Raw genomic sequence first — 25,846 nt, 5'->3', positions numbered from 1 at the left:
AATAAATCAATTTTAATTTCTTCAACATGCAGAGAACAACACTAACCCTATTAATCAGTGAGCTGACAAAAATATGTGGAAGAAGCTGTAAACACTTCAAAATGCTTTAAGTCTAAAGTCTAGTTATTCCAGTTACTATATTAGATCAAGTTTTTAAATCAAAAGATCCATCACAGGTTAGTGAAATTCTATTTCCAAGCAATTTGCAATTAATTTGTCACTTCTCATACTTCTGATAATCAGCTTTAACATTTACAAGAGGAATAAGTTCACTGCTGTCACAGCATAATACAGTCTTTCAGAGCTACTAGGGGCTTCTTCCAAGAGCCTAAAAAGCTGAAAATAACACACAGAAATAAAACCCTGTAGTTCAGTGCTACAACACCAACAGATTTTTCTTGTCTTTTTGCAACTGTGGAATGTCTTTAGAGATTCAGCTTTAAAGCTTCATTTCATCGAAGTCCTGACCAGCTGTGGAGGTATGAAGCCCACCCAGAGGGCCGTGAGGTGCTCTCTTCCTCACCTGAAGGAGGAAGAAAAAAAAACCCCACAACATACTTTAACTTAAGTTTATTATGTTAGACATTGCATCATTTGGTTAAATGACTTTGCTTCCCCCCAGCTCCGGCTCTGTCCTTTTTCAAAAGCTGTCCTCATAAATTTTTTGAGGAGGTTATGTTCAATACTCACTCCCAGGCTGCCATAGATGTATTCATGGATTTTACACTAAGTCCACTTTATTTCAGGTACTTAAGGATGGTTTTAAAGCAGCCACTTATCACCTTTCTCCAGAAAAATCCAGTCAGTGTTCATTAGTGCGAGAACAACATCAAAATGCTACAGACTTAAATTACATCTCTTGTCTCCAAATGCAAAGCCTATCATGGAATGTAGTACTTTGCCACTTTCCTTATATATGTGATTTTGTTCACAAGTTTTAAGTGCTTATATATACACACAGTACTTAGTCTTTATATTAAGTTTAAAATAAAGTATAGGTCATTGCTAATGAAGTACAAGAAACTACAGGCTGTTATTGAGAAATAACAAACAATACCTCAAAAAGTGTTTTTAAGGGACAAACTCTCAAACAGAGTATTTGAAGCAGAGATAGAACATTATTATGCAGTCAGCTCTCGGGTTAATTTCTTGCAAAGGCTTAACTCTCCTTCCTTCCTTTCCTAGTTCCTTTATTTTATAAAGGAAAAGCATATTATCTTCAAGAAATTTTTAAAGTTCATATATATGGAAACTAGTATTAGATCTGCAGTACTGCCTTGACAGGATAACTTTAATTATATTTTTAGAACATCTGCCAAGAAAGTAACTCATTTATAGTAACTGCTAATTTAAGGTCACTTTGACAGAAATCTTTAACTATACTCAAAACAGGAACACATTAAATTTTTACAACTTAGATCATGTTCCTAAAATGCGTATGTTTCAGATGAAATTATATTTTACCTTAGTTTTATTTTTGGGTATTTGATCTGTTTTCTGAAAATGGAACAGTAACTTCCCAACAGAGCCAAATGGTTTTATTGCTAGCTCACTGTGGCATTATGCTGCTAAGCTTTTGTTTTTCCTCAAAGGTTTACATAAAAGAAAGCACAGAACTTCAGTTGCCTTTATTTCCACTTTTCCTTTTTTTTTGCGACAATGTTTTGAACACCACCTACCTTGGGCAATTGCAACTAGCTTTCCCTTTTCTTCAGGGCTGAGCTGCAACATGGTGTCTATTACAGGGAGGAGCCTTTCTTTCTCACTTCCTGATTTTAGAAATATGAACTGCAACAGAACATTCTTCAAGTATTCTAGATTAGCCACAGACTTCTCTCTCTCTTGATTTCTTTCCAATCTTCTTATTTCATTCTTAAGAAGCTGCAGATGAGGGGAAAAAAAAAATGCAATATTGTTTGCTTCACATAATAAGCAATTGAACAAAGACTTTTTGAAGAGCTAAAAAGTGAATTACGCAGCTTGCTTCAAAAAGAATGGCAACATATTTTGGACAAAAAAACCAGTGAAACTTGAACACGTGGTAATGTTATCCAGAAATAACTTTATGGATCAAAAATAACCTTTTTTGATAACATCTATGCAGTAGTTATAATGATATACTGTACTAACTATTCAATTTCAGTGGTAAAAGAGTTGAACAGCTAAATAAGCAATGTGGACCAAAGATTTAGCAATATTATCATTCATTAAGAAACATTTTGTAACAGAAAGCTTAGCACTTCTAGAGAATATGCGAACTTCAAAAATGTTTTCAGAGAACTCAGGGAGGTATAAGCAAATCAAACCAAACTCTGTTAGTACATGTATCTCTAAACACGTATCTTCTTTCAACTTAAAAGAGCTACAAGGGATTACAGGAAGAGAAACCAATGCTTCCCTTGGCATTCACTGCTTTTATTTAAGTGAAAACAGTAAAGGCACTTTACTAAGCATTAAATTTCCAAAGTCTCGAGAGGTTTTTTTGTGTCAGCTTTTACTCTCTCCCTTACCCTGACTAGCAACCATGAGGAAAAGCAGCCCAAAAACCTGAAGTCAACTTTGGAAGCGCTAATTAGTCCTGTGGAATATAAGCCCTTTAAAAATTAAGTTTTGCATCACCAAATCTTTTCAGAATGGAATTTTCTGAAACCTGTTTGGTGTTAAACATTTGGTCTAAGAAACAGACCATAGCAATCAGAGCTGTCCCCGTATTTCCTGCTTGTCTGCTAACCTTTATTTGTTCCATTAGGATTGCATTGGTTGCTTCTGATTCACGAAGTAATTCATTCAAGTGATCAGCACTCTTTGCTGTTGTGTTTAGTTTCTGAATCAATTCATCCTTGGTGAGTTCTGTTTGCCACTGAGATGGTTCTGCAATTAAATGGAAAAGGAAACTGAGAGAAGGAAAAAGCACTTGCACCTACTTTATACTAACTTAACATTAGGACTCAATTAATGTAGTTCCTTAGAAACAAAATCCATGCAAAGTCAGACTGGAAAATTAACAGGCATCACTGCTGCTTCCGCATGCTTGTTTTGTGATGTATTTTTGTATATATAAGTATATTAGAAGAGGACTGGCAAATCAGTTCTAAAGATACTTGATTTTCATTTACCCCTTGTTTCCTACCCATAGATGGAGATTTTCAACAGTTCTCCACAAAGCGTTCACCAGACTTTTAAAACACGACTAGATGCTACCACATATTTTTCTACTTTTTCTGGGACTCTCAGAACATTGTTCTTCACACTGGCTTTCATTTTCCTACAAAAAAAACTATGAATAAATTCCTAAACATTTTATCCTTTCATTAAAAAGGGTTAAATCAGCACTTAGTTGTCTCTAGTAGAGACTAGTCCAGTATACAAGAAGTTCTGTAACTGTTCACTGACTTGCTCATCCAGTCTTTTCCCTTTAGAAAAAGTAAAAAATATGACATCTTTAAATCACTAAGACCTGTAGCAGTGTTCTATTATTAGTCCTTACTCAAGGACAGAACTCCTACAGAAATTCAGGATACCGTAAACTCAGTGACACTTAAGCAGACTTGTGTCTTGCACCTGAAAGCATGAAAACACAATGTTCTCACATACTTTGAGGGCACAAACTTCTGCAACTTATGCAGGCAAGTGCTTCATGAAGCCACATGTTTTACCTACCAAGTTTTGCTTCTGGTGAGTTCAGAAGTTGTTCCAAGGATGGTACATAGGTGCTGGATGAAGAGACAGACTCTGTGTCCGTTGTTTCCATACCTTCTCCCTCTTCCCTAGCTACAGTGTGCACATCGAGAACAGGAAGGTCAGTGTTTCGCCGTTCTCTTAAGTTCTTTGTTGCTGAATTTGAAACAGCTGGACCTGAAAGATACTTACTGATGTTTGTCATCAGAATGAAATTGGTAGGGCTAATTCATAGGTGTGACTGTCTCAGATTGGAGAGCAGTACATAAAATAGTCTTCAAAAAGCAGGGGGAGGAAAGGTGAAGAAAAGGGAGAAAGCTAGGTATGCACATAACATTTAAAATAGAAAATACAGCCTTTCACCTCCAAATGGCCATTCCAATCAAAGCCTGTTTCTAAATCCAAACTTGATTGGCAGTTTTTATTTCAGTGACTATGAAACCTTCATGCAACTCTCCCTGAGGATGTGTTGTAGCTATGACAAGAGTGTCAAATGGTTTTAATGCAAAACAGAATTAGCTCTTCTTTCAACCAGTCCTGTGGGAGGTGTAAACTGTTCTGTGTGCACTATCCTGCTGCTTCAGTAACATATGGAAAGAGTAACTTCTTAAACTGTTACTGCTGCTTGGCAAATGTTCAACTACATGCTAACTAGTAACTTTACAGATATAAAAATAGCACTTGAGCTTGAACACAGTAAAATCTTAAATTACAAGAGGGACCAAATAGCAAGTATACCAATAACAGACATTGTTAAAACAGCTTTCAATACACTTTTTCTTTAGCTTTACCTACTGGAGGCAGAGGACCAGTATGCTCCAAAATCTGAGACAAACTGCTAGGAAGAGCACCAAATATTTACAAAGTAATTTGCCCTCCATTTGTCTGACAATGCAATTACTACGGAAGAGATAACAGTGATGCAGATTCTAGAACAGAACAGAATAATTCCAGTTGGAAGGGACCCACAATGATAATCTAGTCCAACTGCCTGACCATTTCAGGACTGACCATACGTTAAAGCCTGTTATTAAGGGCACTGTCCAAATGCCTCAAACACTGGCAGCCCTGGGGCATCGACCACCTCTCTAAGTAGCCTATTCCAGTGTCTGACCAACCTCTCGGTAAAGAAATGCTTCCTAATGTCCAGTCTGAACCTCCCCTAACACGGCTTTGAACCATTCCCACATGTCCTGTCACTGGGTACCAGGGAGAAGAGCTCAGCACCTTCCTCTCCACTTCCCCTTCTCAGGAAGCTGCAGAGAACAGTGAGGTGACCCCTCAGACTCCTTCTCTCCAAACTAGACAAACCCAGAGTCCTTTGCTGCTCCTCATAGGACGTTCCTTCCAGCCCTGTCACCAGCTTTGTTGCCCTCCTCTGGATGCATTCAAGCACCTTAAGATTCTGAAGGGACAGCAACAACAAGGACATGTTCCTTCCTTGGTATCCATGGATTGATATGGCATGCTGCGGATTCTCTGTAAAAAGTTGGTGTATTACAGAACCACATGCTATGAGCATGTTTTAGATTCAGACTCAGGTAAACAAATCTGTGTCTAACCCAAGAAAACCTAGCATTATGACTGAAAGTTACCTCTAGTGCTTGGTTCACTCTTGAGTTGGAAGAGTTGAGTTTCTACTCTGGACAGTTGCTGCTGAAGTGTCTCTACTGTCTTCCTGTGCTCTTCTTGCAGGTTCCTGACTTGATCTCTGAAATTGTTCCGGAGAGCTTCATTCTGGGCTGTCAGCTGACTCAAAGTCTGGGCATGCTCTGTTTTCATGACCATGTTCTCAGACTGTATTGTGCAGAGCCTAAAAACAGCATATACACAAACTGTAAGAAACGGACAGCAAAACACTGTCAATTCTACATTTCAAAATCTTTCCAATTTTCATGTCTATGATTATCTTAGGATGACCATGCAACTTTTTTCCATTTAAATTCCTCTTTTTACAGGGAAAATCTAAGACTGAAAAAGTTACACTTATTACCTATCATATGAATGGACTGTGCTATATAGACTCTTGATTGCTATTTCAGAAGACAAAGTTCAGACATCTTTGTGAAAAAATGGAAGTATTACAGACACTGTGATCTTAACATTCTTAAATTCTAAAATGGCAACACGACTGTTTATAGTGTCATACAGGGCACATCACTTACCTTATATCCACCTCCTTTAACACTCCACTTCCTTCCTTAAAGGAGTATAACACTCCTTTTAAGGATAAATAAAAGAATAAATAAAAATAGAAGTTTTATTTTTAAATAAAAGGAGTGTAACACTTCCTTTTACTAAACACTTACGTGGGACTTCTAAAAACATACGTTTCTAAGAAGCTAGGTTTAATTTTTTTAAGCTTCATCTTTCAGTGCAAAAGAGGGTAGAAGAGTGTAGCTGTTCGCAAGAATAAGTGTCAGTAACACATCAATTGTACTTGGTTTGGAGGTAGTCCAGAAGCACAACAAAATTGTCACAAGCAATTAAACAAGTGCATGTATGGAAAGACTCAGCACAGGACTTGCCCTTATAAGCATACAAACTTAAATATAGCTGGAGTAGCAAAGAGCTAGTCTCTCTGGGTACAAAGGGAACCTACTGTGATATGGGTTGTTTCCAGAAAAATGCAGGACATAATTTAGTTGATTACAATGAATCATCATGTGGCTATCAGGAACAGATAAAACAGTACAAAGGTAGTGACAAGAAGTCAACAGTTCCTAATACTAAGCTGTAATTTCTAATGAGTATTTCATGTGAACTTTGTACCCTAAACAGAGAAGAAAAGACAAGGAAAGACCCTTTCTGAAGGGCTCAAGGTACCCATGTGATTTTTCAAGTGATAAAGATTAAACAGATTCCTTTCATTTTGAAAGAAATAGCAAATTAAGATTGTGGCAATAAACTGTGACTTAAAACCCAGAACTTCCTGTAAGCAAGGCACTTGGTGGACACAAAACTGGATATTTTGTCAGTGAAATCGTTTGCTCTGCATTAGGAAATATCCATAAAATTTAGTTGAGCAGTCCAACACAAATGTAATGCTGAGCACTGGACTTAAAAATAGTCAACATGCTTAAAAAAATGTTAATTTTAAAATCTCTGTAGTTAACCAGTAGAAAGCTTGCAGAAATCTCAAATTCCCTGACCAGCTACTGCTTCATTTTCATTGCTGAAACTTCTGAAGGTTCATAAGCAAGCAATCCTTTTGAAAATTCCTTTAACTTTCTCAACAGTTATGCCGTTTCTTTGGGATGTACAGTTATAGGCCACTACATGACCAGCCCTTAAAGTCCACACAAAATAAAATATCTATATCTATTCATCAGGAAACCATACTTTTCACGGAGTTCTGCCTCTTTTGCAACAGTCTCTTGCAGCATCTTATTGTGTCTTTCCAGCAGGGTGTCATGTTCAGACTGTAACGCCTGGAGTTCAGATACATTCATCTGTGAATTATGCTGAGCATCTTGCAGCTTAACTTTAAGTTGATCTATCACTATTTCCAACTGTTCTCTACAAGGGGAAAAAAAAAGAAATAAACAACATACATTTAAAACTAATTGCATCCACAACACTTTGGATAGCTGATTCAAATTGCTTATTTGAGTATTATTATTTGAAATCAATATTATTATTGAAATCAATACGGTACCATGACTAAAATAATCTCAGAATGTGACTGCAGCAAAAACAATTTTAAAAGTTCTGATCCTGTTTCAATATACGTACAAATAGGTTTATCACATCCCATCTGAACTGCTGGGAATGTAACTATTGGGGTAGGAAGTGTGACTGATACCACTTTCTACTTCAAGCTGGTTTGGAGGAACAAGACAGGAGGAAAATAATATGTGGGATGCAGATGAGAGAACGAATTTCTTCCTAAAAGTAGTGGTAGTAAAAGCACATCAGTTCAAGGAGACTGAATATAGGAGACAAATGGTTGGAGTAGATTTTGAGCAAAGGACTAGAAAGCAACATCCATCCATAAAAACAGATAAAACTCTGTTGGTCAGAAATAAATCAATATCAGATACACCAGGAGGAAAAAGTCTTAAGTCACACACATTTTCCTTTTATGTTTTCTGTATTTATATATGCAGACATCTCCATCATCTCATGAACTGTACATCTCATTAATCATTAGAGTTAATACTTGTAAATCATTTCTTTGAAAACTATTTATCATCTTATTGTTTGTCCACTGTTTCCCAGGTGACCCTCTTTCACAAAACCCAACAATACCAGAACTTCTTTAAATTCTGCACAAAGAAGAGACAAAGAAATGCAACTCTCACGGTTTGCTTGCTTCAAAGAAAAGAATAGGTAGATGTATTTAAAAAACCCCAAAACAAACCGTAAAACCGAAGTCCTCTAACAAAGCACAGGTCTCCCTCTGGTGGATTTTCAGCTGCAATTGCAGGTACTGTTTTGAGATCCGTGACAGAAATTACTTTTGACATCTCACACATAAATGCCCAGTCTGTCACCAAGGACAGTTATCAATAACTTATAAAAATAACTTACAGAAACTGATCTACTTTTTCAGTGGGTTCAGACATTTTCTGAGGTGAATCTAAATTTACCTGGCCTACGACTATACTTAAATGATTTTCAGAGAACTTTTGGCAACATAATTTTTTTTTCCCCCAAGTCTTTCCTCATGTAACAGCTGATAAGACAACAGTATTTCATAAATCTGCTGGATCTGATGACTGAATTGGCAGCCAGAGCTTTACCTACGCTAAACCATTCTTTCCTGAAAAAGTTCAAAGTGAGCTCAGCTGAACAGCACCAATCTGCTGTTTTCTTCTTAGTTGGAAATGGCACTTTGCTGCAATACTTTATTGTCAGAGAAAAATCACATGTCAAGTCCACACAGAAGATGCCGGATAATTTCTGCTCATGAGAATCATAAGAATCTTCTTAACACCTTACTTCTCCCTCTGACTGTAACAACAGGTAATCTACACAAAAATAAATGCTAAAAAAGACAAATCAAGGAACTGGAAACTAACATAGTACCACCATTGTACAAATTGATCATCTTTCTTCTGTTCAGATAGGTAGAGCCACAGTTAGATTACAGATCAGATAAAGTTTACAGAAACAAAGAGCTGCCTTTTTTTTTTTAAACCAAAGTAACTGGTGAAGCAAACTGCCTCCCTTCTGATATTTTCCTTATTGAAGCAAAGAATTAAATAGTGGAACTCCCTGTTGGTCAACAATTAGCAAAGGCAAGTTCAGTAACTCCAGTATCAGTGTTTTTCTGTATGCATATAAAAATTTTACTTTTACCTTTCTTGTTTGGCTCCCTCAGATTCTGTCTGAGAAGCAGACTTATTCTTTTGCTGTTTTAGAACATTATGAACACGGACTTTGTAGTTCTCGAACTCAGATGTAACAGACGCTTGTTCAGCCTATCACATAGAAAACAAACCCTTAATGAGTTATTAACTATCGCTCCCTCGTTTCTCTAAAATGAAATGCGTCTTACATAGAAGAAAAAAAAAAGAACCATCTGTTGTATTTTCTTCTTTTATATGGATAATTGAAATAGTGACTACCATAATGAATCATGTTTCTTTAGACTTTGAGTATCCTAAAATGTGAAACTTAAGAGACACTGACCTTCAACATACCAGTACTAAAGAAAAGAAAGAATACTTGCAAATTCAAAAATTGCATTCAACAGAGATTCACAAGCAAGGGGTTTATCAAACAGCTCTAAATGAAGGCAAAGGTGAAAGGAAAAAAAGGATAATTCTAATTTCCTTTTATACTACCCAGATGACAAAAATCTAATATGCCTTAAAGTTATGTATCATTTTAAGGAGTTAAGTCAGTCTTGCAATGGTAATACACAACAAAAGATAGAATATTCCAGTTGACTGTAAGTGTATTTGGTCTGTCTTCTCTTCTAAATTCAGCTGATATACAAGTTTCTGTGGACATGCAGAAAATTACCTCACAATACAGTAGCTTCACCTTTAACTGTACACTGTACAGCAAGAATTGTTCCCATCCTTCAAGTACTCATGCCTCTAAGAAAACACACATGCAGGTTTTCATTCTTGGATCTCAGGAGAAGCTCATGGATTCATTAGTCATCCTTGAGATGACTAAAATGCTCTCATCTTCAAAGAGGAGGATTTTTGAAAGTTTCTCTTCAGCTGAACCAGTGAGTGAAATTCCACAGTTCTGACCCTGATTAGCCACTGCTCCAGCTTTTCTAGAGTCTGTAAGATTTGTGGGCATTTTCTTTAAATTAATCCTTCTCTTTTATTCCTGTCGAACTATGTGAGCTAGAATACTCCTAAGTCTTCAGGTACACAGCCTTAAATGTCAGCATGACTCTTACCTTCCAGCCTACTATCTGCTTTGGTGTTCACTTTTCCTTTAGACAGAATTTTCCTTCGTAAATAACCTTGTAATAGTATCTCTTCTCTAGATGTTAGACAGCTAAAGAGGAAGGCTAATCTTCCAACAGCTTCAAGCCATGCCATCATGGAAGATCTACACATCAAGGAGCAAGCCACCAGGGATAGGTACTGTAAGTCCCCAGTTATGAAGAATGCATTTGTAAAACCATGATCCGTATCTACCAGTTCAACTCAGGCAAGCCTCCTGTAGCACCAACCACAAAGTTTGTCCATTTCAGTTCACCTTTTTAAAACACAGTTTTTTGAGCGGCTGTGTTCAACTGTTACTTAACTGCAGGCTGCACACCTATCATACAAAAGGGACCATAGTGTGGTGCAGTAATCTCCACAAAGATAGATTCCACATAACAGTCCTACTGTATTCTGAATGTCTGTCTCCAGTGCAAAAACTAGATTCCAGGAACATCTAACACTTTGTTATATGGACAAAAAAACAGATATAATAAAAACTTCAGCAATAGTGTTGGTTTCACATGTAGCTCAGCTGCCAATTAATATGCTGCTATATGAGCAGCTTCTTAAGAGGTGCTTGCGAATGTATTTTTCACATTTTTTTTAAAGTGGTATCTGTGTTAACTGGTTTTATGTGGAGCAAATGATATTAATTTTCTGTTTGTCCCCCCTGCCCCCCCGCTTTTCTTTGAAGACTTTTTTCCCCCCGCTCAATGTATACTTGCTGATCATCCTAAATGAACTCCAACTCCCCACTACCACCACAAGATTTTCCCTTGTTAGCTTACATTTCCAGTTAGGAAAAATATAACAGTGATACATGAAAGTGCAGTCCAGACTTCCCACCACAAGTGATATGTGACAAGCAGGACAGACTCTAGCTTGTCCTCTATGCCACTCAAATACATTAAGCACTAGGATAATTCCCAATTCTTGACAGACAAAAAGACAAGAGTGAAATATCCACAAAATATTTTTAGAGAAGCAGACAGAGTGCAGTAAATCTTCCTTCTAAAGTCTCTACATTACTTCTTCCACTAGAGTACCTGGGCTGCTCTGCACTCTTCTTGCAAGGTTGCAATTTTTTGCTGGTAAGCACTCAACGTCCGCTGGTGTTGCTCTGAAGATGTTCGCAGGTGTTCCTGAACTTTATGCTTTTCTGATGTTAGTACAGCCACTTGAATCTGAAAAAGTCAGTTGAAAACTTCGCTATGACAAAATTTTTCCTTCCCTCTCCAAGGGAATGTGCCACAGAGCACACAGGATTCTAATTATAGTAATCCCTGCACAGAACTTGTGAATATAAAATTAAAATCCAGTAAGAAATTAGACACGGGTTACAATGTACTTAATTAAAAAAAAAAGTTTCTTAAAGAGAGAATTGAAGAGAAAGTTACAGTGGTGGGGTGGCAGCATTTAAGAAAGCCAACCCCTCTCCCTTCCCCTCCCTGCTGCCTTTCATTATATTCAATTCCTGTTCTGTCCAACGAACAAAATTTATGCAGATGGACAACACTTGAGATTTCTGATGATGTCGCATTCTTTTGCTTTTAAACTGAGTAACTTCCATTTTTAAAGAAATTATTCTAAAATGTATCCAAGTTACAAGCTTCAAATTATGCAGTCCTTCCTTTTGGTGGAAAGGGAAAGGAAAGAGGAGGAAGAAAGGGTAAAGCTGTTTAAACAACATCACAAGGGAAATACTTGGGGAAAGGAGCAGACAAAACTCATTCAAGAAAAAGAGTAAGTACCCAAGTAATAAAAATAACAGCTTTTCATTCTTCAGCCTATATTCCATCTGCCCAGTACAAATCACATCCTTATTATTAAAATAAAAAACCTTATACTAACAAAGAAGTGAAGTTTCTTGCCTTATAGGCTTCCACTTGCTGTTGACTGGCTTCCAGTTCCCCTTTTAATGATGCCTGCAACATTAGATGGTCACTTTCCTGCATGATAAAATGATCTGGTTATTAAAGACCCCCAAACCTCAGCAACTGAATAATTCAGCTATCAGCTGATCAGATCTAGGTTAAAAATGGAATATACAGTCACTGACATCTGGACTTACAGCTTGTTTTGAATCAGCCAGTTCTTTTTTGGTTTTCACCAGGAGTTGTTTTATCTTGGCATTTCTTTCCTCATCCTGTTGCATAGTTGACTGAAGTGACTCTAATGCAGAAATTAACAGTCATACACAAAGGAAACTTCCCCTCCTGTATTTCCTTAGAAGTACTGGAAAATATTTAAGCAAATTCTGACAGACTTCTTGAGAGCTGCAAACAAGCAGCTTACAGGAAGCTTAGTATCTGATTTCCAAGTATCACAAAGATCTTCTAATAAAATAAATTGTTTAAAGACTTACACTTAAGGATAAGAAAAAACGAAATTTTTAATCACATGCTACCCAATAAAGTTTTATGAGTGTGGTATGTCAGACTGAAAACCCCCTCAGTCACTGACTTTTCTGAACTTACGATTAACTTCATCAGGTAAGAAACACAGTTTATCAGGCAGGCAATTTGGCTTTTATTTGCTGAATGCAAGACCAAGCAACTGATAACCTAGTAAGGTTTCCTTTATGGGAAAGTAATTTTGACTATGTAACTGTTTAGTATTCCCTGCAAACCTTATTCTCACTCATCGACTTGAGTTGTTTATGAATTGCATTTCCTACCATTACTAACTACCATAGAGAATCTTGCTGTTCATAGTTTACTCACTTATTTCTTCCTGTAGGGTCGCTTGCTTCTGTTTCTGAATCCCCGTCTCTTGCTCGAGATCTTCTATTCTGCTGTCTTTATCAGTAATCTTCTGATTAAGTTCTTTTACTAGCCTTTCATAATCAGCTATCTCCATATCCATCAGTGTACTCTTCTGAGCATCCTGCAAGTTACACACAATGAAGTTACAGCTTACAATCTGCCCTGACTGCTAAGAACTTTTTTTTTTTAAATTATATTAAAAAACTATTGTCCACTTATCAAATACTTTATAACTATCCATATCCACAAGCTACACCCATTCATCAGGTTTCCATATCCTCCATAAATAACCTGTTTTCAAACAAGAACCAGAAGCTTTGAAAAAACTGGTATTAGTTTTAACAGTTTTACCAGTAGGTATTTTGCAGATACTAGTTTCTATCATCTTCAGTCCTTACAAAAAAGGGCAGCTTCTGAATAGTGCACTACACAGGTACTCCAGACATCTGAATTCTATTCCTATTTCTACTCATGACAGGCCACATAACTCAAGCTAAAACAAACAAAAAATAATGAGAAAAAAAACCAACCCACAAACTCAAAAGTATACATCAGCTCTCCAAACACAAAACCAGGGGTAAAACCCCTCATTTTTTGCCTTTTGCAAACCTCGGGCTTTAAAATCCTGAAAACAAAAAGGGTGGCATTCAACACAGCAAGATGGGCCAAAATCTTCGGTAATCCATTAAGCACTAACATGAACAGCAATGCTACCTTTCTGGCCAGCTCTAGTTCTTGCATAGTTTTCTGTAGATGTTTCTTTTCCTTCTGAAGTTGCATCTGAAGCTCCTCCATTTCTCGGAGAGCACCACTATGTTCCTGAAATTTAAATACTTCTCAATTATGCAGTCCAATTTCAAAATAGATGTCAGCATCTATTTACACTTACACACACACACTTAGGTTGTACAAAGATAAGATTTGGGGTTTTTTTAATTTAGGACATCATTGGGAACCAAAGAAAATCCCAGATTATGAAGTGTTTTTCACATTCTCGAACAATCCTCAATCTACCCTAACCAACAGTCTTGCAAAGCTCTTTCAATGAACAGACCGAGCCTTCAAAAAAGGCTGAGTCAAGCAATAAGAAGAGAAAGTATGGAACTTGTTCTATAAAAACACAGTTTACAAAGGTCTAACAGAAGTCACATCCAGTGAAAGTAATGCTTCAGCCCATTCACCATCTCTACAGAGTACTTACCTTTGTTTTCTGTTCTTTTAGAAGCTTTTCAGCTTCTAGTTCTTTGTCAGCCTTTGCCTTGGCTTTTTGTATCTCCAGTATCTGAGCTTCCAGCAGCTTAGCATTATATTGCAGTGTTTCAAGACGAGCCAGGAGGTCTTCATTAGCAGAATGTAGCTGATCATGCTGAAATGATCACAGTGGAAAGATAAAAATGTAAGCTGAATTTGCATGCGACTCAGCTCTAAGATATCGTCTATATTTAAAAAACAAACACTAATTTCTATTCAACTCCCTTACAAATAGCTCCTACAGATGAGTCCTGTCCATCTTAATTGTTTTAAACCTGATTAAGAAATAGGCTAAAGTAGTCACTAGCACAATTTGGTTATTACGTTCAGAGTTCGTTTGCCCAGCTTTCTGTAAGATGGCTAGAATTGCAAGAAAAAAAATACCCCAACATTTATGCTTTCTGCAAGAATCACCTTCCTCCCACAATAATACGGAAGGTTCAAGCACTTATTGCTCCACTTCAAATACAGCTGTCATATTTATAAATAAATGATCATACTATTAACGCCTAGAAAAGTTTTAACTGCAGCACCACCAAGCCGTCAATGAGATTATATCAGTACATAGTAGGAACTCCTCCTATATCTGGGCTATTTTTGCAAAGATTTTAACAGATTCAATTTTGACATCTTCCATGTTTTATCTCAGTCTCTAATATGTAGATTAAGAATGAAGTATAACTGAAGAAATGTGCCAGTTATCTAAACAGTGTTTTTATTTACAAAATACTTTGTAACAAACTTGAAAAATTCAATACCTTGCATCAGCAGCAGAATATATGCTACTTATTATTGGCCATTTCTTCCTATACTATTCACTACAGGCTTCTGTTTATAAGGTAACGATGGCCTAGGTGGATCTTCAGCGTAATTGCATATGGGGCCTGGGAGTTTAAATCCTAAATCTCAAACCCATTTCAGTTAGCTTTGCAAAAATGTTTCTCACAGCTGCTTAACTACCACCTTAGACTCTTCTGAATGCCACTACAGTACTCCACAATGCATCCTAAAGTCTCATCTTTGTGAAAGATGCAAAAACTGCAATTAATTTAGCATGTTTAAACACTGTTGATTAAATAACAAAACTACAGTTTCTTCTAAGAAACAGAAGAAAATAGATGTAACACTTAAAGGTTACTGTACTTCATGAGAAGTGTAAGTGTGACATCAGAGAAATAGGGAAAGTTTGTTTTTATATCTGGTACACACAGCAGAGTTGTATGTCCAACCAAAGGCAGAGCTGATCACCTGCTCTTTTCTGTGAGTTGACTTGGGGTAAATTAAACCTCTTCTATTGAAAAAGCCAGACATTCTAGATATATTTACCTTTGTCATGGCCCAGATAAGATACCAGATGTTGAAAGAAAAGCAAACCAACACAACCCTAAATTTCAACTCACTATCCAAAATGCACTTCAGTTATGAAGCTATATATAGTAACAATCACATGAATAGAACTTACACTCAATAGGTAAAATAATGTTTATTGTAATTATCAATAGATCAGACACACAGAACTGACCTCTTGGGATGATACCTGTAGCTGTCTTGTGAGGTCGTCTACCTGACGCTCAAGATTATTTGCTCTGCCTTTTTCAGAATCCAGCTGTTCTCCTTGCTTGTCGTATTCCATCAAAAGATTCTTAACCCATGCAAACACAAAACCATCATTTTTTACAATATACATTGCATAAGCACATTCTATACCTTAGACGCTTACCTATCTTCCTAATATGTCAGCATATGAGTTGTCTTACTGCAACATCAGAAATACGAGAATGAAATTAAAGCTATTGTTCCATTACAGGCTCCGGAAGAAACTCTTTACAGTTCATAAAATTCTAGACTAATTCAGGTTGGAAGAGATCTCAGAAGGTCTATATTCAACCTCCTGCTTCAAGCACGGTTATCAGTGAGATCAGATCAGGTTGCTCAGAGCTTTGTCCAGTCAGGTCTTTCCAAGGACCTGCCTCCAAGGATGGAGATGGCACTACATCTCTGGGGAACCTCTTCCAAAGCTCAACCATCATCATAGGGTAAAAACGTTTCTCCATGTATCCAGTTAGAATCTCTCATTTCAGTTTAGGACTACTGTCTCTCATTCTACACCGCTATTAATAACCTGACTCTATTTCCTTGATAACATCTTCGTAGGTACTGGAAGGCTTCTATTAGGTCCTTTTGAAGTCTTCTCCAGGATAAGCAATTTCTCAGCCTTGTACATCACATATTCCAGTCCCTTGACCATCCTGGTCACCTTCCACTGAAACTACTTCAGGTTATCAACGTCTTTCTTGTAATTAGGAGAAGGAGGAGGGACAAGACTGGCTTCAATACTCCCAGTGATGTCATAGAATCATTTAGGTTGGAAGAGACCTTTAAGATCATCAAGTCCAACCGTTAACCTAGCGCTGCCAAGCCCATCACTAAACCATATCCATAAGTGCCACATCTGCACGGCTTTTAAATACCTCCAGGGATGGTGACTCAACCACTTCCTAAGCAGCCTGGTCCAATGCTTGACAACCCTTTTGGAGAAGAAATTTCTCCTAATATCCAATCTAAACCTCTCCTGGTGCAACTTGAGGCCGTTTCCTCTCATCCTATCACTTGTAACTTGGGAAGAGAGACCGACACCCACCTCGCTACAACCTCCTTTCAGGTATTTGTAGAGAGCAGAGTTGTAGATTCTCCCCTGAGCCTCTTTTTCTCCAGGCTAAACAACCCCAGTTCCCTCAGGCACTCCTCATAAGACTTGTTCTCTAGACCCTTCACCTTCACAGGAGTGCTGGCTGAAGAGAGATAATGACTTCCCTTGACTTACTAGCTGTACTCCTGTTCCTGCAACCCAGGATGCTGTGGCCACCTTTGGTACCCAAACATAGTTTTCTCATTCTCAGTGCACTGCCTACCAAAACCCTGAAATTCTTTTCAGCAGCCGCATGGTCCCCAGCTTGTATCAAGTTCCTCTCTCCCATATGAAGAAATTTGCATGTCTTTGTTGGACTTCAAAAGGTTTCTGTCAGCCCATTCCTCACGCCTGTCTAGGTCTGTCTGAATGGAATTCCCGCCCTCAAGTCTATTGACTGTTCCCAATTAGGAATAATCTGAGAACTTGATGAATGTGTAACTCCCATCGCCTTCTCCAGGTCATTGTTAAACAGGACAGGTCTCAGTATAGACCCCTTTCATACCCTATTTGTTATTGACATCCAGTACCAGCCGCTAATAGCTACTCTCTGAGCCAAACTATGAAACTATTTATTATTTTTTTTTAAGTACCCATTCAGTTGTTTAGCCATTTTGATCGTAATGTCCTAGTGCTGATGCAAGAGTACTGAGAGAGTCAAAAGACTTCCTAAAGTCAAGATAAGTGACATCCACTGTTCTCCTCTCACCCACAACTCCAACTGTTTTATGGCAAGCAATCAGATTAATCAGGCACCATTTAGTCTTGGTGAATCAATGCTGACTGTACCCAGTCACATGCTTCTGCTTCGTGTGCCCAGAAGTGTGCTCCAAGAGGACCCACTCCCACAGAATTGTCAGCTTATGTCTTTATCACTAAAGGACTTTCTAACTGATGCCCAATTTAATGTACTTTGAAGAATTCATAAGGATTTATGTTTTGTCTCAGCAACAGATTGTTTGATACCTATGACACTAGATCCAAAAGGTTTAGAAATACCATCCAGTAGAAAGGAAGTGCCTTATTTTCTTCTGACAGCAGCCACACAGTTCTGTTATTAGAACAATACATTTCTTGAGTACTCAACTGCACTGACACAATTTCTTTAGCCAAACATACTTGTGCAAGTAAATAGCAATATATATCCAGGCTAGGCTTCAAAAGCAAAGTGTTTTCTTACAGTTAACTGCCTTTTGTAAATATAGTACCATTCTTACCTTATAGCTTTCAGCTCCTTGAATGACATCTTTCATTGAAGCAGACAACTGTTCTTTTTCCGATCGAGCCAACTCCAATTCTTCCCTCAGAGTCTGCATCTTATTAAAAAGAAGTATATGTCACTAAAACAGAACCCCACACATGGAATGTTCTTCATATTAAGCAGCAGTCCAGGTACCTCTTTTCGGCTGGCATCTAATTCTTTCTTTGCTTTCACAGCAACAACCTTAATTTTATTTAGCTTCTCTCCTTTTTCTGCAGATTCTTTTTCCAGTTTTCCTAAAATAAATAAATAAGAAAGTGAAAAAACATGCCTCTGCTCTCCCCCAAGAAATGAAATGAAATTCAATTCAATTAGAACATGACAACATTAGCATGACTTTAAAACAAAACAAAATATAGAGCAGAGATGTTCAAATGTTTAATTCAGTTAAGCATTTAAATTTAATCTAAAACTAAAACATACAGCCACACAGACAGCTTAAGGACAATCTTTCTTTGTTTTAGATGTTTCCATCACAGCTAATATTAAGAGCCATATTCCTGTGTACATCTACATATGGCTGTAACAACTCAGAACCATTTTGTTTCTAATGTGTTGCGATAACTGCAATGAGGCAACAGTAGTTTTGGCAAAGTGTTGCTTTACTCTCCTCTTGGCAGCCTTATGATTCTTACTTCCCATATTTAAAACATAAAGATGAAAACCAGTACACTGTTTATAGCCAAATGTACAAAGGAAGAAAAAACCTTAATAAATATCAAATGATAACTGACTTAAGATTGCTAACAGTATTGTAAATCCCTAACGGAAAGAATATTATATGAAGTTGCATTGGTATCTACTTCCCCACCTTCCTTGGCTTGTAGGAAATACAGGACAATTATGCAGAGAAGGAAAAATGAACAATCCAAAAAACCTAAACTGTTTACATAAAAGCGAACAGTGAGAAAGATACCAATTTTTTCTTGAAGGTCTGCTACTGAAGACTGTTGATCAGTTTTCTCAGTCACTGTCTCCATTAAATTCTGTATTATAAACAAAGATATAAGAAGTATTACAAAAATTTCTTTGATATCTGAAGTTTCAGCTACAGCTGGACTGTGTCTATATTCTTACTACCAAGAAAGTCTTTATGTGCAATTTCATATCAGCTTGGTAACTGAAAAGCATACTTATGTTGAAAAGAAAACATTCCAAACTTTTAACACCTGTTTTCCATCCTGTCCAAGGACAAAAAAAAAATGGGAGACCATTAACTCTGCAGCTGTCAGTTTTATATAACCATCATTCCTAGGACCTGAAGTTAGGGGTAGCTAATCTAGATCAAGCAGGAGTTTTGTTTGAGATGGAACCATAGAAAGTCAGAGGTGAAAGATTATGAGGTCAGTTAGTCCATCTAGTTAAATGATCACTTTGAGGGGTATTGATAGGAAGAGAGGTTCAAGGATAAGCAACTTTTGTCAAAATAGCATTATGATTGGTTTTGTTTCATTGTTTTTTCCTGGCAGGGGTGGATTTTGAGATGCTAGGAAACTCAGAAACATGTGCTTTCTAGAAGGAAAGCTCACTTTCAGGCCAAGGGGAAAAAAAAAAGAGAGAGAGAATTGAAAGTATTTTTTGAACCTTAATTCTGAAGACTTTAGAGGTTTAGTCTGTATACTTCAATAACAAAATATAACCTTTAGAGAACTCAGTTCGTCTTTCACATTTCTAAGTTCAGTTTCCTTTTGTTCCAGAATGAAATTTAAGTTGTCTTGTTTTTCTGATCCTTTCTGCTGTTCTTGTATTTGACTTTCATAAAAAGCAAGTTTTTGAGTGATCTCTTCAATATTAGCTAAAAGATCTTGATTTTCAATCCTTGTTTTTTCAGTGGCATTCTTCAGCTCCTGGATATCATGTTGAAGTGCTTCTTTTTCAGACAACACTCCTTCCAATTCTTCTCTCAAGAGATCCTTCTCTTTTTCAAAATCTTGCATCAGGGATCTATGTTCTGTATATTGAGATGCATTTTCTTCCTCTAGTCTCTCAACTTCCCGCTGCAAATGAAGAACTTCCTCCTCTTTCCGCAGAGCAAGGCACTGCTCTTCTTTCATTTTGGACAAGCACTCATTTGCAATTTCTAGCAAGTTCAGAGAATCATATTCTTCATTAGAATCTGAAATGCTGGACCCCACTTGCTCAAGTAAGTGGTACAGCTGAGCTCTTACAAGGGATCTGTGCACTTGTTCACTTTCAAGTAATGTTGATATATGGTCTTTTTCTGCAGTCATCATTTGTAGTTTTTTTTCTAAGTTTTCAGACTGCTCTTTCAAAAGTAACCAGCCATCTTTTTCGGATGTAATCTTTTCCAGCTCTTCACTTAATTTGCCTTTTTCCTGAATGATTTTCTTATTTTCCTCACAAAGAGTGTATGTTTCAGATGAAAGGTTCTCTCTCTCACGCACCAGAGACTCAATTTGGTTTTCCAGTTGCTCTAGCATTTGAGCATTTTCACTCTTTGTAGTTAAAGCTTCATTCAGTCTCTCTGTTAATTCCTCCACCTTCTTCTTCAGGTTGCTATTGTACTGGTTAGCAACATCTACTTCTTGCTGAAGCTCATGAATTTTTCCTTGTTCTTGCTCGTACCTTTCCTGAAGGGTTTCTCTCTCTTCACCCAAGCATTTTACTTCATTTAGAATATCCTTGTTTTGATCAGTAAGAGCAAAAATCTTCTCTTCAAGTTCTTTTATAGCAGTCTCTTTTTGGTCGATGGAGCTTGTTATTGTGTTATTCTCCTCCTGAAGACTAACAATTTTACATTTAAGTTCTTCTATCTCTAGCTGATTAGACGACAATTTTTCTGTTTCTTGCTGGAGGCGATTCACAGTTTCAAGAAGAACATCCTTTTCATTAAAAGCAGCCCGGAGTTTCTGTTGCAGTTCACTGACATCAGAAGCTTGCTGTTGCCTCATTGATTCAAACTCCTGGCTGATCTTTCCAGCAGATTCCCCTAGCTCAGTCTGTAGAGTTTCCATTGTTTCTCTCAGGCTGTTGTAATTGGACACTGCTTCTTCTTTCTCCTGAGTTAGCTTTTCAAGTTGTTCTCTAAGTTCTTGCATTTCAAAAACTAATGCCATCTTTTCTTTTTCAGAACCAGATAATAAAGTTTCATTTAGTTCAGAAATTTCCCTCTTATGTTGCTCTTTCAGAGTTTGAGTGTCTAACTTATGCTCTTTTACAGCGGTTTCACAGTCCTGTCTTGCTGCTTGAAGCTCCAATTTTAGTTTTTCAATGACACAACAGTAATCTTCTTTAGTAAGCTGCAATTCATTTATCTTAAAGTCCAAGTCCTCCCGCTCATGAAAGTACTCATCCTTTATGCGATGGATTTCCCCTTCCAGTTTTAGTTTAACATTACTCATGTAAGTTAACTCATCTTTTAATATACTATGTTGGGACTGGAGTTCTTCTAAACTATGCTCCAGCTGCCTAACCTTTTCTTCCATCTTTGCTTCTACACAAGGTTCTTCTTGTCTATCTACACCACCTATCTTGTTTTCTACATTTGTACTTAAGATGTCTCTCAGCTGCTCCAAGTCATATTCACACTGCTCAGTATGAGCACACATTTCACCCTTCGCATTTTTCTCTCTTATTAAGCTCTCCTCTGCCAAATTGTGCTGTAACTGATTGATCTGGTTTTGCTTTTCTTCATTTTCTTTAGATGATACTTCAATCCGATGCATCAACTCTGACACCTCTTCCTGATGGGCAATTTTCAATTTTTTAAGCTCTTCATTCAGATTTTTTATTTCATTATGGTAGCACTGAGAGTTGCTTTTAATAGTTTCTTGCAGATTTGTTACTTCTTTGTTTTTGTCTTCATTCACTGTTTCCAACTGCTTTCTCAGACACAAAATTTGCTCCTCATAAGTAGATTTAATTCTTTGGACATCATCTTGTAATCTTTTAACTTCTTTTTGACTATCACTATGACATTCAATCTGTTCTACCAGCCCCATTTGTTTCTTTACTTGTTCCTCTAATTCCATTTTCAGCTTTGTTAAGTCCTCATTGTGTTTGCATTGTGCGTTTGCTAATTCAGTCTTCAGAGCTTTTACTTCTTTGAGAGAGTCAATACTTGATTGCTCCAGTTGCTTCTGCAATTCTTCCGTCTTAGCCGCTGCAGCCTAAACAAACATGCAAGTTATTAAATACTGGCAATTTAGCACACATAATTTCCAAATAAACTGTTTACAATAACAAATTAGAAGATTTAAGAGAGTTCTTAGTTTTAAAAATTGCTATATTTTTAAGTATCTAACTATATTAGGACAACTCAATTCAGAAGACACTGCAGAAAGTACAAAACGTTTGCAGAATGAGAAAGGAAAACTAAGTCTTAAATCATGTTTACCAGCATAATTTCACAAAATGGTTGTGATAGACTTCAGCTTTAGCAGCTACTCTGATAATGTATTAAAGACCAAATTACTTTTAGTGCATCAAACTAAAGTATCTGGAATATAACAACGTTCATCAGTTGCAAGCAATTCACTCTTCACTTTATTATTAATTGAGATTACTGTCATTATACAGATGCCTTGGCTGACAGGCTCCTTCTTATGAATATCTGAACATAAACCTCCTATTTCCCATGGAAAGACAGAGCTGATTGAAGCCATTACATATGTAGGCTACTAATGCACAGACTGAAATCTTTTTGAACAGCTGTGGGTCTAGCTGGTGCATATCAGAATTTTATATTTATTGTCAGTCCTATAAAAATTACAAATTAAGGCATACAGAGAAAACATGCTTTAGCATATGAAGCCTTTAGATTTATTTTTTTTAACGTAAAACAGAACACAGATAAGTGAAGAAAAAGATTAAAATGAAAGTGAAACACACAACAAGCAAAACCAGAAAATAAAGATAAACATAATTCTGAAATATATTAGTAATGTTATATTGCTCATTTCAGTACCTCTGCTTCTTGCTTTCTTTGAATATTTTCTTTTTTCAGAGCTACGCACTGCTGCTGACTTTCAGCTTTTTCCAGAAGTACAACATCCAGTCTTTCTGTGAGAGCCTAATTTTAATAAGGGAGAAACATCACTGAAAGAAGCGTTTCTTAATAATGGCAGCCTGACCGATTTTTGCCAGCCATAGGAACTCACATATTGGTCATAACCTTTTTTTTCAATTAAACACGTCAGTCTGATTTGAAAAGTTACTTTCATCCATACATATGTCATACATATGGTAGATATGGAATATGTAGACTAAAACAATGACATTGAATAACAGGTTCTGTTCAAAACTGTATTTCTGATCAGCTAATTTTTTATCACCAGGCAGCGATGTTGGGGGGGACAGGGGGAACACCCCTTCTGTAGAAAAAGAAATCTCCATCCAAGTTATTAAAAACAAATTCTCGGTTGATAAATTCCTCCTTGCTACCAGTTTTCACCTTCATATGCTGTCTATGACCCTTTGAGAAAGACATATGTTCTTGCCACTTCAAAAAAATTCCAGTTACTTTCCTACAAGTATTTCTTGTGACATGCAACTTTAATAATATGTTTCTGATCTCATCAAATGACTGTCTCAGAAGTTTTCTAAATGGCTGAAATCTTTCTGCAGTGGTCATTCTAAAAATAAACAAAAGCCTGTCTAACCAGCTACACAAGTTAAAAATCTTGCTGAGGAAATTGTACTATTCTGTACTATTCCTCACAGAACTGATAGTGTTTTCTGAGAAGTGGAGTAAAGATGTGGGGGGAGGAAGAAAAAAGAGGTTTTAGGAAGTGTCTTGAACTAATGAAAATTGATTACATTCAATTTAAATAACAGTTTTAAATCTATTTACTATTTACCAAATTATTTCTGCAGATTTATTTCAGCTAACATCATGTAATACATTAGAAAGCCATTACATTTTCCTACCTGAATAATATCATCCGCTCCCGCAGTAGCTGCTTTAGATCTGAGTTCTTCAATCTCTTTCTCTAGTTCTTAAAAAAGTACAGAAATTTCACAGCATGAATTGATGCTCCATCACAGTCGCAAATTACTAGTAAATCCAGTGCCTAACAACACTCCTATTCAAATCAGAGATGTCTTTTACTTCATCTTGTTGCTGGGTGATAAAAAGGGCTAATGGAAAGAGAACAAACATTCACTACTAATTCTCCAGTCTGGACATTTAGCATGGTTTCCTGAGGAAGCAAAGCTTCCTTGTTTGGGTAGAGGGACAACAGATAGAAGTTCTTTTGATGATTGTCTTACCTTCTATTTCATGATCAATTTAAGCCCGAGAAAAGATATTCAGTTCCTACTGGTTCTCTAAAAATAGGCAGCAGGTGGAAGAACAGGATCTTACGAACAACCCTACTGAGGAAAAGCCTAGTATAGCCCATCCCTATCTTTATTATTTCAATGGACTACCAGCAGTCAGCATAACTGTAACTCCAAACAAGGGGAAGTGTCATCAGTCCAAGTAGTGGGCCACTGGAGGAAAAGGGACAGCAGAGAGGAGGACAGCACATGAGAGCACAGATTTACACAGGATACTTTTAGGTGGTCAACACAAAACTTTGCTGTATTTTACAATCTCTTGTTAAAGCAGCAAATGATCAAATATACAGTAGCTAACTATTTTAAAGAAGCCATTGTACTCTACAGCAGCACTAACTATGCAAAAATCTCTCAGAGACACTCCCCCTCCCATCTGCTTCCTGAAAAGCAGCAGGTGTCCCTGCAATCGATATGGGGAACAATGACAAGTCCCACTTCAGCTCTTGCACAAGCTACATTGTTCCATCATGCCATACTGCCAAATCAACATTAATTTAATACCTGACAAAAGCAATGCTTCTTTTCTTTCCCTTCCTTGCTCTAAGGACTTCAGTCCTTATTGTCCCACAAAAAAAATAGTGAAAATGCAGGGAAAAAAAATAAATCTAAGATATTTGCCTGGAATTTAAATCTACCTAGCAAAAATATGCAGGAAAGGTCAGACAGTACCAAGCATTAAGGCAGAAATTGTTCTCTTTCCAGTAAGGTACCTGTACATCTTGACTTCACTTTCTGTATAAGCATCACTTGCTTTTTTGCAAACTTGATGAGATCTTCTTTGGGCAATGTGTCCAGCTGTAAAAAAAGTACATATTAGAGAAACCAGCCTCCTCTAACCCAGAGGTAAATAGAAAACAGGGCATTTTAGCATTAGATTTCCAAGAGGTTAAATTTTAGGGCAAGAAACTGTTTTATCACACATTTGCAAACAGTAACAGTCCAAGTTACTGCTGTTCTGTTATCCAATTCTGTTATTTCAAGTGCAGTAACGGAAACTACTTCTAATTCTGTACTTTTCCAAAAATCATTCTGGAGTACACAACTGGGCAGCATCAGTTAGGCAGGAAAACTCAGTCGGGAAGGGAATTCAGTAATATGATTTGAACAATGTTTTGAAAATAGCATGCTGACCTAACATTGACATTGTTTAAATTTACTTCCAACATATGCAAAGAAGTCTGTGTACATTATGAAACAGACTACTGCCAAAATGGGATGCTACTAATATTTTATCAAATATTGTACAGGAAATGAACATATCAAGAAGAGACTCTTTCCTCCATGTTTTCCAGAATACTTCAGCCTAGCATTTATAAACCATTTTTTCAAAATGTCTAGAAGACAGGAAACTGTTTAAAAATACCTTTATGTCTTCCTATTAGTCATAGCTTGCATGCTAAACTGTAACCCTTTCAACTACTGCTATCCAAATAAGTTAAGATTCATGAGGACTGATTACCTTTGATTTGCCTGATCCTGGTGTGACAGAAGACGCCACCAT

At 37.0% G+C, this 25,846-nt stretch overlaps 1 protein-coding gene across 1 annotated transcript; it reads right to left on the bottom strand.

Moving 5' to 3' along the window:
* Positions 1-452: 452 nt before the first annotated feature.
* On the bottom strand, positions 453-25,846 carry GCC2 (GRIP and coiled-coil domain containing 2). Its single transcript, XM_010289473.1, has 22 exons — positions 25,805-25,846; positions 25,056-25,140; positions 23,935-24,002; positions 22,973-23,077; positions 19,686-22,175; positions 18,962-19,031; positions 18,181-18,281; positions 18,002-18,100; positions 15,618-15,737; positions 14,046-14,210; positions 13,559-13,663; positions 12,803-12,965; positions 12,151-12,251; positions 11,951-12,028; positions 11,126-11,263; positions 8,983-9,104; positions 7,021-7,197; positions 5,274-5,491; positions 3,661-3,855; positions 2,732-2,871; positions 1,680-1,881; positions 453-523 (listed from the first exon to the last, which is right to left on the bottom strand). Exons 1-22 carry the CDS (start codon positions 25,844-25,846, stop codon positions 453-455), a joined length of 5,055 nt encoding a protein of 1,684 aa, XP_010287775.1.

The sequence above is a fragment of the Phaethon lepturus genome, unplaced genomic scaffold (assembly GCF_000687285.1).
Source record: "Phaethon lepturus isolate BGI_N335 unplaced genomic scaffold, ASM68728v1 scaffold11146, whole genome shotgun sequence".
Taxonomy (NCBI): Eukaryota; Metazoa; Chordata; class Aves; order Phaethontiformes; family Phaethontidae; genus Phaethon; species Phaethon lepturus.
The sequence above is the reverse complement of the archived record's forward strand: the minus strand, read 5'-3'. Positions and strand labels throughout refer to the sequence as shown.

Coding starts and splice junctions, on each gene's coding strand:
- GCC2 (XM_010289473.1), bottom strand. CDS start 25,846: ATGGTGGCGTCTTCTGTCACACCAGGATCAGGCAAATCAAAG. Junction 23,078..23,934: donor GAGCGGATGATATTATTCAG/GTAGGAAAATGT, acceptor TATTAAAATTAG/GCTCTCACAGAAAGACTGGA. Junction 12,966..13,558: donor AACTAGAGCTGGCCAGAAAG/GTAGCATTGCTG, acceptor TGTAACTTGCAG/GATGCTCAGAAGAGTACACT.